Genomic DNA, 17,249 nt, shown 5'->3' with positions numbered 1-17,249 from the left:
ATATGTAAGGTAAGTAGAATTTTTATGATTCTCCACAGTGGCTCACATTTTTTATGAACTTAGTTATCAATCCTGATCTGGTCATATAAGAGAAGCTTTACACCTATTCATATAAAATGGGTATTAAAGAGTGTGGTAATTGGTACCAGAAAGAATAATTTATCTGGGAAGATTTGAATTAGACTCACTATACTGACCAAAAGGGCAAGGTCTTTGCTGTCATCTGAGAAAAGAAATGGATGAACAGAGATGAAGAGATTTCTTTCCTTGGCCTACTAGGTACCACCAAGTAGGTAGCACTTTGTAGACTAGTTTTCTGTAGTCGCGTTTGGGCAATTGGTATAGCAAAAATACTACTGTTGATGATGACAGTAATAATTTCAAGGTGTTAAAGAGTAGGGTACTATTGGCTAAACAGGCTCAATTAGTCTATTTATAAAATAATGAAAGTTAATTGTTAGTAATAAAATGCAGAAAAGTCCATTGAATGTAAATATTACCTAGAAATATTTTTAGAAGTCAAAAGTAAAAAATGGATAGAAAATGGGAATTCTTGCACTTATTTCTAATTAAGAAGAACTCTAGGTCATGTGTCAATGGAATGTATAAGTAGTCTATACACCTGAATGTGAATTTGTATAAAGAAGCTGTAATTTTATTAAATCCTATCATTTTACTTTTAGATTTGCCTTTTTATGTCCTATTAATATTTACTTAGTAGTAAAAAATAGATTAGTATAGCAGCATATTAAAATGTCTACCTTCTTATTGCAAGGTTATGAAGGTTAAAAGCATAAAACAATGTCTGGCATGTAGTACATTCTGTAAGTGTTTGGGATTTTTGTTTTGTTCTTTACACAGCATACCTTATTAATGAAGAGTGTAGACTGGAGCCAGAGTACTTATTCAGATTCCACCTCTGCTACTTTCTAGTTGTGTGACTTGGGGCAAGTTACTTAATTTCTCTATGCTTCAGTTTCTTATATGTTTATATGGGGTGAGACTATATATAAAGTATATAACGTGTTTAATATAATGCCTGACACAAAAATGCTCTGTGTTTGCAGTTATTATATGCAAACTCATAGAAGTTTGCATTTTAATCTATATTCAGGCCTGTTGTAAAAATTGATACATTTATTAATGATATAATGTCATGGCACAATTACAAATATAGTTATGTGGTTCTTCATTATATTTTTAGTGTAAACTATTTTAAAATGACATTACAGGAATGAACAATGCCTGTAAAAAATTATTTACGAACAATATTCCAAAATGACATTTGTCTGCTTTTCAGATTTGTTTGCTAGCTTAGGCAAAATTGGAAGCTCTACCTTTATTCTTCTTTTTAAGTGAAAGAAAAAACTTGGGCCAGAGGAAAGTATATATTGTCTTGGTTCTGTATATTGCTGTGTTTTATTAGTACTGTTATTTCTTTTAGACCTGTAATCATTGAGCATTCTGATTTTTAGCAGAAACTACCTGATTAGGTTGCATAGTAAACCTAACACTAAATCTCGACCTCAGTAACTAGCGTGTATTGAATATCAGGTCATTGGAATATTTATGAGTCTATTATATAATTTGCTAATTTCTATAAAAAGCCCACACACAGCATAAACTCCTTAATGGAATTAATGACAGCTTTGGTCGTCCAGGAGTAGAATGTTATTGCCAGCATGACAGTGGAGCTGCAGTCATCCAGCTCCAGTTCCTGATTAATGAGGTTAGTGAGTTGCTTTAATCTCTCCTACTTATGTACAAAATAGGGCCACATCTCGTCTTTCAGATTTCTTCATTGATATTGACATATGTGAACAAAACTAATTTCTTATAGGTTAGAGATAATAGCAATTCACTGTAAGACAGGGGTGGGGAACCTTTTTTCTCCCAAGGGCCATTTGGATATGTATAACATCATTCACATGCCATACAAAATTACCAACTTAAAAATTAGCCTGCTGTATTTGGTCAAACATTTAATTAACTCACCCTAACGCTTTGGGAGGGCGAGACCAAATGATTTCATGGGCCTTAATACGGCCTATAGGCCGGACGTCCTCCACTCCTGTGTTAAGGCATCTTTGTGGATAGTTACATAAATAATGTAAGATGTTTCTCAAAACAGTGTTGCAAATAGAATGGTATAAAGTAAATCATTTTGGTACAGGGTGCTGCATTTAAATTTTATTTTAGTGATATTGAAAGTTATAGAACATATAAAAATCTATATTGAAATATTTTTTAAAGATGGTAGCTTATTATAAATAACAAAATGTACTTCTTGAATGAGTTGTTTTACAATACAACCAGGAAACCAAAATACATTAGAAACTGGTTATTGTCCAAAGTTCTTGTGTCACTTATTGGTTGAAGTAATTGGTGATATCTTTCTTTTTGATAAACTTTGAAGTTTAGAAGGAGCTAGAGAAACCAAACCCCATTTTATCAGCAGAGTAAACAATGTGTTTGCAGGTTTTAATGTTTGCTGGACTCTGAGAATAGATGTTTTTTGGAAGTAGGGACAGGCAGAAAAAGCTGGTCATAAGAGGACGAAAGAGAAATTACTCCAGAAGGCTCTGCTATCTTTAGATAGAAGGATAATTTGTGAACATTATTTTTGCCCCTAAATTCTTAAATGTGTATGAAAGAAAAAAATTACTCAGTACCTCTGGCTTTTGATAAATGTTTTTGTTCATATCAGAGGATTTAAAAAGGCACGATGGGTGCAAAGATCTAAAGGTGACAATAGAAAACAGCAAAATTATGATCCAAATAATATGCAAATGTGTAGGTTTTTCAGGGTCAAAGGAAGCATGTTTTTGCTTGTTTGTCTTAAACTTCAGGGTTCTGCATAGATCAGCATTATAAAGTGTTTTAAATAATCACAATATAGAAAGTTGTCGAACCCATATTCTTTTTGAGGACCCAGATTACTTTTTCTTTTTAAAAATTTTCTTATCTATAATAATAGTATAATATGCTAATTAGACCGGATGTCCTTCCAGACAACCTTCGGACGAAGCTGGGTCTGCAAGGGAAGCCTGGGTCCTGGGTGCCAGAGGGAAGCTGGTGCCGGCAGCCGGGGTTGGGGGCGGGGGGGAAGGAAGGCCTACTCTTGCATGGATTTCGTGCATCGGGCCTCTAGTTTTGAAATAATTAGACTGGTTTTGATTCAAAATAGAGAGGCTCTGTGCACCTCCCAGCTTCCCCCATAGTAACGTTTTATATAACAGTAGTATAATATGAAGCCAAAAAGTGACATAAGAACAGTACTATTGAGATTACAGAAGACCTTTAGATTTCATCACCAGCTTATCCATGCACTTGGGGTGTGTGTGTGTGTGTGTGTGTGTGTGTGTGTGTGTGTGTGGTTTCCTGCAGTTTTAACACACAAATAGACTCATGTAATGACCACTATTGACAAGATACAGATCATTTCCACCACTGTAAAGGAATGTCCTCAGGTTCCTCCTTTATAATCACACTCCCTCCCCTCCTGCTCTCAGTCCCTGATTCCTGACAACTTCTCACCTATTTTCCACCTTTACACTTGTGTTAAGATTATTTGATTATTTTTTAAAGCAGTACGTGAGCCAATCTAAATAACATTGCAAATTGATTACCTATACACATAAATTTTAGAAATCTTAAGTAGTTTATGCCATCATTATTCATATTAAAAGATTCTTTTCTCATCAATAGGATTTATCACAGTTCTGTGATATGACTATTTTGTTTTAGTTTACATGCTTAAATGCTATCTTTAAGTACTTAAAATTACATTGTTTTAAAAAATGCTTAGTAAAACATGAATATTTAATGAGTATGGCTATGGAAATCTGACAATTGGGAGTAGCTATTTGCTTTCAGTTTGAAAAAATTATAGATAAAGGAGCCACAATAGGAGGAGGTCAGCTGTTATTGCCATTTTGACTCTACATCTTCCCTTCTTCCTTGAGATTTTAAGATGGGACTAACATCTTGAGAAAGAAGATGACATAGTCTTAAACTACAGTGGAAATAAGAATGAAGAATACAAATATTTGATACTTTGCATCCTTTGAGTTTTTCTGCTTCATAGTGATTTAGATAAGGGAATGCTTTCTGGTGAAAGTGAGAGTATGTGGACTTTATGTATTTCTGCTTTCCAATAGTCATTGTAGCACTAGGAGTTACACAACTGAGTAGCCCTCTTAAATTCCAAATGTGTAAAAGGATTTGGAGAGATCACTTAATGTAAAGTTTGTCTTCAGAGCTATTTTAATTTTCTTAGATAAATGAGAAACTCTTCTTATTTTAAGAAGGAGATTTTAAGATTTCTCATAATAATCTGAAGGATTGGAATTACAAATCTTTTTTGAAATTAATATAAATTCTTCATGTTGCATCTTTTGCCTTATTCTCTCAATGTAGAAGAGTATCTTACTCTTTTGAGAAAAAACATGTCTTAATTAATCAGTCTTAGTCTAGAGACTTAAGTCTATTCACACATCAGAATCACTTCTGGAAATTTTTAAGAAAACTACACCTGCATAGGTACTTGTTCTAAAAATTCTGATTTGTCAGATCTGGGATGAGACTGAGTGCCCTGCATGATCTTCATATAATGCCATCGAATTTTTTCTCCATACTTAATAGTATTTAATAGTACCAGATGTTTCAACTTTCTAAATTAGTTTGTTTTTTTCAACCCTTTTGACATTGAAATTACAGTGTGCTGAATGCAATCTTTATTTTCCTTATTCTAGTAGTACAATTATGATCTAGGCATAGCACATTTATAGGATTTGTCTTAAGCCAAATAAAACTGGAAGGTTACCTCATATCATATTTTGCTCTTTTAGTTAAGGAGATATGTATAGTAGTGACCAAGTAACTTATATATAGTCTGGCCTCTAATTTTACATAGCTAGTAATGAACCATAATATCCAAGTAGATCCTATTATACTTTTAGTTTAAGATAATAAGTTATACTTTATTGAAGAAGTTGAAACTTCTTTTACACATATTGTGTGCATAAGTACACAACACACAGTTTTGCATCTGTTGTTTAGAATTTGGGTGAGGCAAATGTTTGTCAGAACTAAATCTATTTGCAGAAAGTTTAGAAATTTGGGAAGGATATTTTTTGGCAGCTCTTTAGTACCTTTAATATTTGTAAATTGTGTTCTATATAAAATATATTACACTTTATTTTTAAGGGAGCTCTTGTGAGTGCCTTGGCTGATGATACCTTACATTTATGGAATTTACGTCAAAAGAGACCTGCCATACTCCATTCACTTAAATTTTGTAGAGAAAGGTAAGAATCTCTGTTTTCCTTTATATAGGATATTTGCTATTTTCTTTGAATTTTATTCTTTGATTTTATTTTTCTGTGATGGACTTTACGCACAATCTAAAAAATAATTAAAAACTTCAGAGGATATCCAGTGAAAACAAGTTTTTTTTTTCCCCTTTTCAGACCCATCTTCCTCTCCAGAGGCAACCACACACATTTCTTTTGGGTCCTTTTAGAAATACTGGCAGTCTGTTTATATAAGCTGAGATCTCTGTGCAGCTTCTGTTTTTGCATAAGAGGGAAGACATTGTATATTCTTCCTGTAACTTTATCTGATAGATTGTTTCATATTGTCACCTTTAAATCTCCCTTAGTCATTTCGTAACTGCATGATACTCCATTGTATGGAAGTACCATAAATTATTCAATCTTTGTTATTAGTGGATTTATATCATTTTCTGTCTGCTATTCATTTTGCTGTGTTGTAATATTGTTACATGTAAGTATTTATCCACATATATGAATATATCTATGAGATACGTGTAGAGTGGAACAACTTGATCACAGAAATCTCTCATATGACTTGTGTGTTTGTGCTTTGACTAGAATGTAGCTTATTATGCCAATTGCCAGATTTATCTCTCTCTCTTTTTTTTTTTTAGGTTTATCTCTTATTGGGGATTTATTTGTTATACAATTTAAACCATAAGAAATAATTTGCCAGTAGTAGTAGCTACATCATCTCAATCCTCTGCAACCTTGGAGGCATGGCTTTTACTGCCCCATCCCCTGTTATAGATTGAATTGTGTCTCCCAAAAGATGTATTGAATTCTGAACCTCCAGTACTTGTGAATCGAATCTTACTTGGAAATAGCGTCTTTGTGGGTATAAGCAAGTTAATATGAAGTTATTAAGGTGGGCCTTATCTAATATGAGTGGTGGCCTTATAAGAAGAGGAGAAGAGAGACAGACACACAGGGAGAACACTGCAGCATGACAGGGATAGGATTGAAGTGATGCATCTACAAGCCAAGGCAATACCAGAAGCTAGGAGAGAAGCATGGAACACATTCTCTCTCAGCCTTCAAAGCAAGCAGGCCTGCTGACATCTTGATTTCTGGTGGCTAGCCTCTGGAACTCGAAGAGAACAAATTTCTATTGTTTTAAGCCACTTAATTTGTGGTAATTTGATATAGCATCCCTAGGAAACTAATATGATCTCCTTCCTTTTTGCTTGATATTGGGGAACCTTGTTATTATGCACTTTGGGTTTATATTTGTAAAGAAGAGGTTGTTTGTTTATGTCGAAATTTAGAGTTTGGCAAGCAAATTCTTTCTGGTAATTGCCTTATTAGATCATGTTTCATTTGGCTACTACTTTATTTTTCCCTTTAAAGGAAGTTTATTTGGGAGGAAGTCATGGGTTTATAAGCAACTACAACTATCTGCTAGTCTTTTTTTCATTACCTTGAGTTAGAATGTTAAATTTTTGCATAACAGTTTTTAAATAACAATGTATGAAGCATTTGAAGGCTGAAGACTTTATTATATATGTGGGCTTTATCATTTAAATCTCACTACTATTCTCTAATAATTATATCTCTTAATTATGTAATTCCTTATTGATTATAAAGCACTTTCACATAAATTATTTATTCTCAGAGGGCCAGAAAAATTTCTTTGTGCAATTTCAGAGAATATAATTTTTTCACCATAAATATTTTAGACATCTTAACATCTGAGTCTATATTGAAATTAATATACTCATTTTAAAGATAAATATTTTTCCTTTATTCTAACCCTGATTTACAGTTCATTTATAGTACTCTGATTCACAGCTCTTTTTATTTGATAATAGATATAACTATTTTATTATATAATAAAATGAGCATGCAAGCACCGTGTACTTATGATTAGGAAAATACAGTATTACATGGAATACATTAGTAATCAAAATTACATCCTAATTAATGAAGCATTAATGTCCAAAGTCCTCTTAAGAACAAAACTGTTTGGCAAGTAGAGCACTTCATTCAGATACTTACACAGCAGTGGGAGAGTTGGTGCCTACTAGTATAAGGCACTTCAGGAACTGACTGCTTCCCTGGCATCAGATTTTCTAAGCATAAATAAGTTAATGTAGGAACAGAAACTAATTTATTCCATTATACTCTCATTATAATACTACCTAAATATTGTACTTTGCATATGTATGAAGCTTATAATTTGCACAGTGCACATGAATAGAGCATAGCTGTAAAAGAGTATTTGGCTAGATACCAACCCTTAGAAAATGTATACAGGTCTTCCCAAGATTTTGAATTAATTCACTGCACATACTTCTGTGCAAGAAAAAAATTAATCATAATATTGAAACAAATCAAAGACCTAGAATTACAGTTTTTGTGCTAATTGAGTCACATCAGCAAAATATTTTTCCTTGAAAGCAGCGTAATGAAAAGTGTACAAGCATTAGACATGAGAGCAATTTGGTGGGATGAGATTCAAGTCTGGAGCACAGGAATGGAATGGTTTCCAGGCCTGATAGGAAGGTAGATAGAGGGATCTATTTCTCTGGACCTAATTCTAATCTACAAAGATAATTTGTTGGTGATATGGAAATGATGAGTCACCTTGGGAATTCTAGGTATAGAGAACCATGCACTGAGACAAAATTTAGGAAGAAAAAAAATCTGTGTTTGAGGAAAGATAATTGTGATTTGATGACCTTGATTCTGTAAAAGGAAAGATGGTTAGGAAATGTTTAATAACTTCCTAGAAAAAAAATTATATATAACAACTAAGCAATTCTGGCAAGGAAATTGGGAGAGACATTGAAAGAGATTGGTCTGGTTGCACAAGGGCCTTAAAATGTACTCGGGTATAAAAGGGTTATATGGAAGGAGGGGTTATATAATCAAAAATGAATATAAGGGCAATTTAGCTCTGCCTATCAACAGGAGCTAAGTCTCGTGAAAAACACTAAAGACAAAGTAATGAATGGAAACACTTTGTTTGGGGTAGGAAAACTAAGTAGGTTAATTTTAAATAGAGGTAGGGCATACAGGGGTGGACAGAAGTAAGTTTAGAATTGTAATACAAATAAATCATATAATAATTAATGATAATACAAGAATAAACTGTTGCATGTACACACAACTGTAAGCCTACTTTTGCCCACTCCTGTATTTTGTTCCTGTAAGTATTAATGCAATGCTGGCTCAGGCAAATTATGTCTTAGACTGCTGAAAGGACTATAAAATCATTGGTTGGCTTAGGAGGAATATAGAATGGAAGCAGTGCTTCACATTTGGAAATGAAAAAAAATTTAGAAGGTAAATTAAGTTCAGTTCACCAAATATGAGATACCTTCTGTGTACCAGGGATTATGATAGGGGTTGAGATAACAAAGATGAATAAAATGCTTGAATAATTTATGTTAAAGCAAAGACCCAGACATATAGTAACTATAAAAAATATGGATGGATGCCATTTTAGAAATTTATGTTAAAAACACATGATAGAATAATTAACCCCATCTTTTTCACCTTTTTATTTTTTAATATCCTTGCTTCTTTAAAAAGAAGACAATAGTCATCAGGAAAATGCAAACTACTAGATACACTAACATCCATCAGAATGGCAAAAATGTTGGCTTGAATGTGACACCACTGTAACTTTTCATAACCTACTAGTGGAAGTTTTAAGCATTACAATCACTTTGGAAAAATTTTTGGTAGCGTTTACATATATCATTATAATTCAACACATCTATTCCTAACTATGTATGTGTGGTAGGCAGAATTCTAAAATGGGTCCCAAAATTTCTGCTTCTGGTTATTCAAACAAACACTAGTCTAAAGACATTTTGTAGATTAATTGAGGTCCGTATTAGTTGACTTTAAGATTAGGAGATTGTCCTTAGTGGGCATGACTTAATCAATTAAAAGGTCCTGCTCTCTTCATGACAAAGATTCAGAGCATGGGAGGGATTCATAGCAAGGGAAATTCAGTCTTACAATCTCAAGAAACTGAATTTGATTAGAAGCCTGGATAAGTTTGAGAGCTGTTCTTCCCCAGATCTTCAAGGCTGGTTAATAACCTGGATTTCAGCCTTTTAAGACCCTGAGTAGAAAACCCAGTCATGCAGTGCTTGAACTTCTGACCTACAGAAACTGAGATTGAAAAGGGGGTGGTGTCCTAAGCTATTAAGTTAGTGGTAATTTGTTACTCAGCAGTAAAAATCTTATACAGATTTTGGTACCCAGAAGTGGGATGCTGCTGTATGGAATAACTGAATGTGGAAATCTCTGCAACCAGGTCATGGCTGGAGGTTGGAAGAATTTTTGAGGAGCATTACAGAAAAGCCTAAATTGCCCTAAATTTGAACAAGTGTTTGTAGGACACTTGACATGGAGATTGCTGCCAGTGAGAGCTCAAAGGGAGAAAGGAACATGTTTTTGGAAACTGGAGGAATTGGTTCCTTGTTATGTAGTGGCAGAAAGTTTATCAGAAACATTTCCTGCGCAATATGTAAGTGATTAACATATTGAGATTTCCAAGGAGAGGGTTGAAGGTACAATCTGAATTTTTTTTTACTTTATAATAAAACTAGAGGCCCGGTGCACGAAATTCATGCACGGGGCGGGGGGAGGGGTGGTTGTCCTCAGCCCGGCCTGCACCTTTTCCAATCTGGGACCCCTTGGGGGATATCCGTCTGTCGGTTTAGGCCCGATCCCACAATCCGGGACTACTAGCTCCTAGCTGCTCGCCTGCCTGCCTGCCTGATCACCCCTAACTGCTTCTGCCTGCCAGTCTGATTGCCCCCTAACCGCTCCCCTGCCGGCCCGATCACCCCAAACTGCCCTCCCCTGCCAGCCTGGTTGCACCCAACTGCCCTCCCCTGCAGGCCTGATTGCCCCTAACTGCCCTCCCCTTCAGGCCTGGTCGCCCACAAGTGCCCTCCCCTGCTGGCCTGTTTGCCCCCAACTGCCCTCCCCTGCCGGCCTGATCGCCCACAAATGCCCTCCCCTTCCAGCCATCTTGTGGTGGCCATCTTGTGATGGCCATCTTGTGGCGGCGTCACATGTGACTCCACCTATGCTTTTATTATATAGGAATATAGGATACTAAAAGAGAAAAAATTGAGGGAAGAATTATTAAAGGATCCAAGACTTTTGATAATTTAGGAAATTATCACCCTGATATATCTGGCTAAAAGATTGCTTCGGAAAATGTGGCATAGAGAAAAACATGAGGGTGTGGCTGTACAGTGTTTTACTAAAAATCTAAAGACCAAAAGGTGAGAGTGTTTAGTCACACAAAAGGACTCTTTTAAGAGGTTATGTGTGTGCCTCCACAGATCCTCTCAACCAAACCAGAGAGCTTCTAGGAAGCTTAAGAATCTCAACCTTCAGGTCTCTCAATAGGAGCCAACATACAGAAGAGATTATCTCAGAAAGATTTGTGGGTGTGATTTTTGTCTAATAGAGTAAAACCCAGTGAAATTTAAGACTCACAAGTTTCTTCAGAAAATTTTATAGCAGAAACATTGCTAGCTAGGGTTGAAAGAGCCAGAGAGAGAACAAAATGAAAGGAGGCTGCTGCCAGGCGCAGGCTGATAAAAGTCCTCAGCTACAAACAAATGCCGCCTTTTATGAAAAAGGAAGGATGATTAAGAGCGTGGAGCTGAGAGCCACACAGGACTATTCCCAGGTCTTGAAACCTAATTAAGAAAAATCCAACATTTCCCAATTTGATTTCAAAACCGTTATGGACCAGTGACTTCTTTTTACCTTCCACTTTTCACCATTTTGAACAGGAATTTCCCTTCTCTGTCCGTTATGAGCCTCTACCCCTGTAATCACCAGGAAACCAACAATCTGTTTCCTGTTACAACAGATAAGTTTGCATTTTCTATTGCATATAAATAATATGTAAATGGAATCATACAACACATCCTTATTTTTCTGGCTTTTTTTAATCATCCTAAGAATTTGGAAATTCATCAATGTTGTTGCATGTATCAGTAGTGTTTTTTTTTGTTGTTGTTGTTTTGTTTTTTTACCTGTGAATAGTATTCTAAGTATATAACACAGTTTGTTCACCCATTTGCTTGTTGATAGACATGGACATTTGGGATTGTTTCCAGTTTTTGGCTATTACAAAGCTGCCATAAATATTTTTATAAGTCTTGTTATAGGCATATGCTTTCCTTTCTTTAAGTAAAGACATAGGAATGGAGCGGGCTGATCATATTGTGGATGTATGTTTAATTTTTTAAGAAACTTCCAGTGACTATCTACACTAATAAAAGAGAAACATGGTAATTAGCGTACGACCGCTACCCTTTTCATTGGCTAATCAGTGAGTATGTGCAAATTAACTGTCAGCCAAGATGGCGGCCGGCAGCCAGGTACTGAAGCGAGCATGAGGCTTGCTTGCTGCGGACTCCAACATTCCCCGCCTCACTTGCCGGCCTCTCAACTGCAAGTCTAAGCAACTATATACTATGTTGCAAATAAGAAGATAAACAAAACCCCAGAAACCAGCAGACTGAAACCCAGCCGGACCGAAACATTGTATCCATGTTTTCAGCAGCGAGGCCTCAGAGCTAAAGCTGGCCCAGAAAAAAAAAAAGAAGAAGAAAACAAGGAGCGGTTGGGAGCTTTAGTCACTCGCCACCCGGAAAACAGCCCTCAACCCCTCACCCAGACTGGCCAGGCACCCCAGTGGGGACCCCCACCCTGATCCAGGACATCCTTCAGGGCAAACCACCCGGCCTCCACCCATGCACCAGGCCTCTATTCTATATAGTAAAAGGGTAATATGCCTCCTGGCACCAGGATCAGTGGAGCAGCGAGGCTCCTGGCACCGGGATCAGCGTGACGGGGCAGCGCCCAAAACCCTTGATTGCCCTGCGGCTCTGTGTGTGACAGGGGGCGGGGCCACAACCTCCCTATCCGCCCTGCTCTGTTCGTGATAGGGAAAGGCGCCCCAGCTCCCTGATCAGCCCTGCTCTGTGCCTGATAGGGGGGAGCTCCCCAATCCCCTGATTGCCCTGGGGCTCTGTGCTTGACAGGGTGTGGCGCCCCAACCCCCCCACCCCCACGGCCCTGCTCTGTGCCTGATAGGGGGGAGCTCCCCAATCCCCTGATCGGCCCTGCTCTGTGGTGTGACAGGGTGCGGCGCCCCAACCCCCCCCCCCACCCCATGGGCCCTGCTCTGTGTGTGACAGGGTAGACCCATAACCTCTCCATCGGCCATGCCCCGAGTGTGACAGCGGTGGCGCCCCATCCCCCTGATCGGCCCTGCTCTGTGGGTGATAGAGGGCGGCGCCCCAACCCCCCTCCACGGGCCTTGCTCTGTGTGTGACAGGGTAGAGCCATAACCTCCCCATTGGCCCTGCCCTGAGTGTGACAGGGTGCAGCGCCCCAACCCCCTGATCTGCCCTGCTCTGTGTGTGACAGGGGGCGGTGCCCCAACTCCCCTATCGGCCCTACTCTGTGAGTGACAGGGGGGAGCTCCTCAACCCCCTGATCGGCCCTGCTCTGTGCGTGACGGGGGAGCTCCCCAACCCCCTGATGGGCCCTGCTCTGTGTGTGACAGGGTACGGAGCCCCAACCCCCCTGATGGGCCCTGCTCTGTGAGTGACAGGGGGCGGTGCCCCAACCCCCTGATTGGCCCTGCTCTGTGAGTGACAGGGGCAGCGCCCCAACCCCCTGATTGGCCCTGCTCTGTGTGTCACAGGGGGTGGCGCCGCAACCTCCCCATTGACCCTGCCTTGAGTGTTATAGGGGGCGGTGCCCCAACCCCCCAATCAGCCCTACCCTGAGCGTGACTGAGGGTGGCATCGCAACCTCCCAATCCGCCCTGCTCTGTGCATGACAGGGGGCGGCGCCCCAACTCCCCAATCAGCCCTGCTCTGAGCCCGACCAGGGGCTGCACCTAGGGATTGGGCCTGCCCTCTGCCACCCAGGAGCAGGCCTAAGCCAGCAGGTCGTTATCTCCCGAGGGGTCCCAGACTGCGAGAGGGCACAGGCCAGGCTGAGGGACCCCCTCTTCCCCCCCGAGTGCACAAATTTTTGTGCACTGGGCCTCTAGTAGTTAATAATACTGTATTGCATATATGAAAGTTGCTAAGAGAATAAATCTTCAAAGTACTCATCCCAAGAAAATATCTAACTGCATGTGTGGTGATGATGTTAGCTAGACTTATTGTGGTGATCATTTCACAATATACACATACATAGAATCATTATGTTGTACATTTAAAACTAATATAATGTTATATGGACATTATATCAATTAAAAAATAAACTGTCTAAATTTTTATCTCAAAAATATTCAGTGTTTATGAGATGCTAGCCCCATATTCAGTAATACATAAAATATGGATTATGTACCTTTCTAAAATCTAGAAAGTTCTGAATTCTGAGACCTAAATAGTTCTAAAGTTTTCAGTATGGCACTGTGAACTTTCTACTTTGTGAGGTAATAAGGTACTATAAAATTATTTTTCGAGTCAGTAGCATTTCTTTGCTCTGTTAAATATACATAAATCCTTTAGAAAAATGGCTTTATCTTATAAAACATCCAATAGAAAATAGTTAACCTTAAGTATTTATTTAAATGAGCATTACCTATAGAAAATAGTGAGACCATGAGTTGCACGTACATTTATTTGATAAATGTTTTCACCTAGAAAATTCTCAGGAATGAAATTGTGTGTTAATGGGAACAGCAAAGCTTCTGTATGCTATATCTTGCCTAATACCTAGTCTGAGTATTAACAGCCTAGCAGTCATTATTATCAGTGTGTTATTCTAAGTGCTATTTCATCGAAATTTAAATAGTCTATTTTGAGAGACACAGTTAGAATCTGAAAAGATAAGGATTATATGTTTTCATAACATACTACCTTTTTTTAAAAGTACTACTAAAAAGACAAGATAGTTTCCATTCTTTGCCTTGAAATCAAATGAGCTGATATAGAATATGTTTGAAATTGTTGGGATAATGATAAAATTTAATACATGCATGTAAATTATTATAATTTGTCAATGAAGTCCTATCATATAATCAGGACATAGGGGTGATTGTTCAGTTATATTCTAATAGCATTGTCTCAGCCTGAGTACAGAGGATCTCTGCCCTTCCAGGGGCTTACAAATTAGTGAAGAGAGTAGACCCTCTCTTACAAGGCAAGCCTGATAGACAAGTGGAAATACTGGGATATCAATTTGAGTGAAGGTGGTATTTGAACTGAAGAAAAACATGGGAAGACCATTTTGCACGGATCCTGAGAGATACTAGTGTTTAATAACTCCTGAGGAATATAGTAGTACCTGGGGGTGATGTGGGTATTCTACTCATAGTTTGTTGCTTAAAGGTTAAATCTGGATGTGCCTAAAGTAACACAGTTAGTGGATGACGTGAAACAAATTTGAAACATATAGTTGGCACTATGTATCCATAGGTTCTGTATCCACAGGTTTTACATCTGCAGATTCAACCAACTGCAGATCTAAAATATTTGGGAAAGAAAAAGGCCTACAATGGTTGTTGCATCAGTACTGAACATGTACAGACTTTTTTTCTTGTTATTCTCTAAACAATACAGTATAATAGCCATTTACATAGCATTTACATTGTTAAGTATTATAAGTAATCTAGAGATGATTTGAAATATACAAGATAATCTGTGTAGGTTGTACACAAATGTGCCATTTTATATAAGGTCAACCATGGATTTTGGTATCCTCAGGGAATTGGTTGCAGGATCCCTCAAGGATACTGAGGGATAACTGCTCTAACTTCAAACTTGTCTTCTTTCTATCATGCCATGCTGTCTATTTACTGTAAGGCCTTTGAATAAGCGTAAGTTTGATTAGCATAATTAAATATTAATCATAATGAGTAGATAAATTTGATGGCTTATAATATAATTAAATATTAATCACAATGGTTGTATATCATTTTTTGCTTTTCGTAAGTTACATATATCATGATTAACTCTTTAATACAATTAATAAAATATACCAGGCATCTTTAAAAATTTTTTAAAATATATGTTCTCTTGCAGGGTTACATTTTGCCATTTGCCTTTCCAGAGTAAATGGCTCTATGTGGGCACTGAACGAGGTAACATACATATTGTCAATGTGGAGTCCTTCACACTCTCAGGCTACGTCATTATGTGGAATAAAGCCATTGAACTGTGAGTTTGAGCAAATCTTATATATCTAAAAGTATCAGTACCATAGCTGATATTTTATAATAGCTAGTTATTACATTCATATTGAATTAAATATCTGTCAGACATTCTTGATATTAAATATAGATTAGTCTTTTGTAAGTATTATCCTGTTGGTACTTTGTACATTTAAATACTTTATATATAGGGGTGGGCAAAAGTAGGGTTATAGTTGTGAGTATATGAAACAAATATTATTTCCTTTTATTATTATTTATCAGTTATTGTATTATTTTCCATACAAACAACTGTAGATATATATACACGCTTATTATATATGCATGTGTTCACATATATATAAACTGTAGCACAAGTTTAATAAAAAATTATTCTTATTAGGTGAAAACAGTCTTCTTTTTATCTTTTTTTTTTCATCACCATTTATCTCCTCTGCCCTCTTGCATCTCTACCCACCCCCACAGTCATGTCCACGTCCATGTCCATGAGTGTTCTATTTTTTTTAATCTTGTAATTCTTTTTATTTTATATGCTTGTCATGCCTCACTAAATTGATTTTATGACTCACTAATGTGTTGCCACAGATGTTTGTAAAACACTGATCTAAACTACTACTTGATATCTATACTAATAAAAGCCTAGGTGGTCCTCAAGCCCTTGTGTGTGACGTTGTCACAAGATGGCCGCCACAAAGATGGCCGCACGCACAGCGGAGGCGGGGCCCAGTGGCTGCTCCGTGTGGTGAGGCCTGGGAGTCCCATGGTTCCGCGTGGCACGGAGGAGGCCGGTCCCGGCATCTCCGCTGCCTTGTGCAGAGGAGGCGGGTCCCAGTGGAGGAGGCCGGTTGAGGCAGGAGAGGGCAGTTGTGGGCGATCAGGCCGGCAGGAGAGGACAGTTGGGGGCAATTAGAGCCGCAGGGGAGGGCAGTTGGGGGCGATTAGAGCAGCAGGGGAGGGCAGTTGGGGGCAATCAGGCCAGCAGGGGAGGGCAGTTGGGGGCAATCAGGCCAGCAGGGGAGGGCAGTTGGGGGTGATTGGGCTGGCAGGGGAGGACAGTTGTGGGTGATCGGGCTGGCAGGGGAGGGCAGTTGGGGGTGATTGGGCTGGCAGGGGAGGGCAGTTGGGGGCGATCGGGCTGGCAGGGGAGGGCAGTTGGGGGAAATCAGGCTGGCAGGGGAGCAGTTAGGCATCAATCAGGCCAGTAGGGGAGCGGTTAGGGTGCAATCAGGCTGGCAAGCAGAAGCGCTTAGGGCAGGGGTGGGCAAACTTTTTGACTCGAGGGCCACAATGGATTCTTAAACTGGACCGGAGGGCTGGAACAAAAGCATGGAGTGTTTGTGTGAACTAATATAAATTCAAAGTAAACATCATTACATAAAAGGGTACGGTCTTTTTTTTTTTTTTTTTTTTTAGTTTTATTCATTTCAAACAGGCCAGATCCAGGCTGCGGGCCGTAGTTTTCCCACAGCTGGGTTAGGGGCAATCAGGCAGGCAGGCCGGCGAGCGGTTAGGAGCCAGCGGTCCTGGATTGTGAGAGGGATATTCCAGATTGGAGAGGGTACAGGCCGGACTCAGGGACAACCCCCATCCTGTGCACAAATTTCATGCACCGGGCCTCTAGTATTTAAATAATTAGCAAATGTAGTCTAAATGTTTGCCATGTAACATTGCAAAATTAATTTGACAGTTTTCCTTAATTTTGATATAGTGATGATTGTTTTCATTTTACAATAACAACAACAAAAACT

General features: G+C 38.5%; 1 protein-coding gene across 1 annotated transcript in view; it reads left to right on the top strand.

The window, feature by feature from the left end:
- STXBP5 (syntaxin binding protein 5) overlaps positions 1-17,249 on the top strand; it is a 156,651-nt gene that overhangs the window by 25,747 nt on the left and 113,655 nt on the right. The window contains exons 4-6 of the mRNA XM_006084493.3: positions 1,648-1,729; positions 5,209-5,309; positions 15,374-15,508. Coding sequence (XP_006084555.1) covers positions 1,648-1,729; positions 5,209-5,309; positions 15,374-15,508 — 318 coding nt within the window. The remainder of the gene's footprint in view (positions 1-1,647; positions 1,730-5,208; positions 5,310-15,373; positions 15,509-17,249) is intronic.

The sequence above is a fragment of the Myotis lucifugus genome, unplaced genomic scaffold (genome assembly GCF_000147115.1).
Source record: "Myotis lucifugus unplaced genomic scaffold, Myoluc2.0 scaffold_11, whole genome shotgun sequence".
Lineage (NCBI taxonomy): Eukaryota > Metazoa > Chordata > Mammalia > Chiroptera > Vespertilionidae > Myotis > Myotis lucifugus.
Note: the sequence above shows the minus strand (reverse complement) of the source record. Positions and strands in the feature narration are given on the sequence as shown.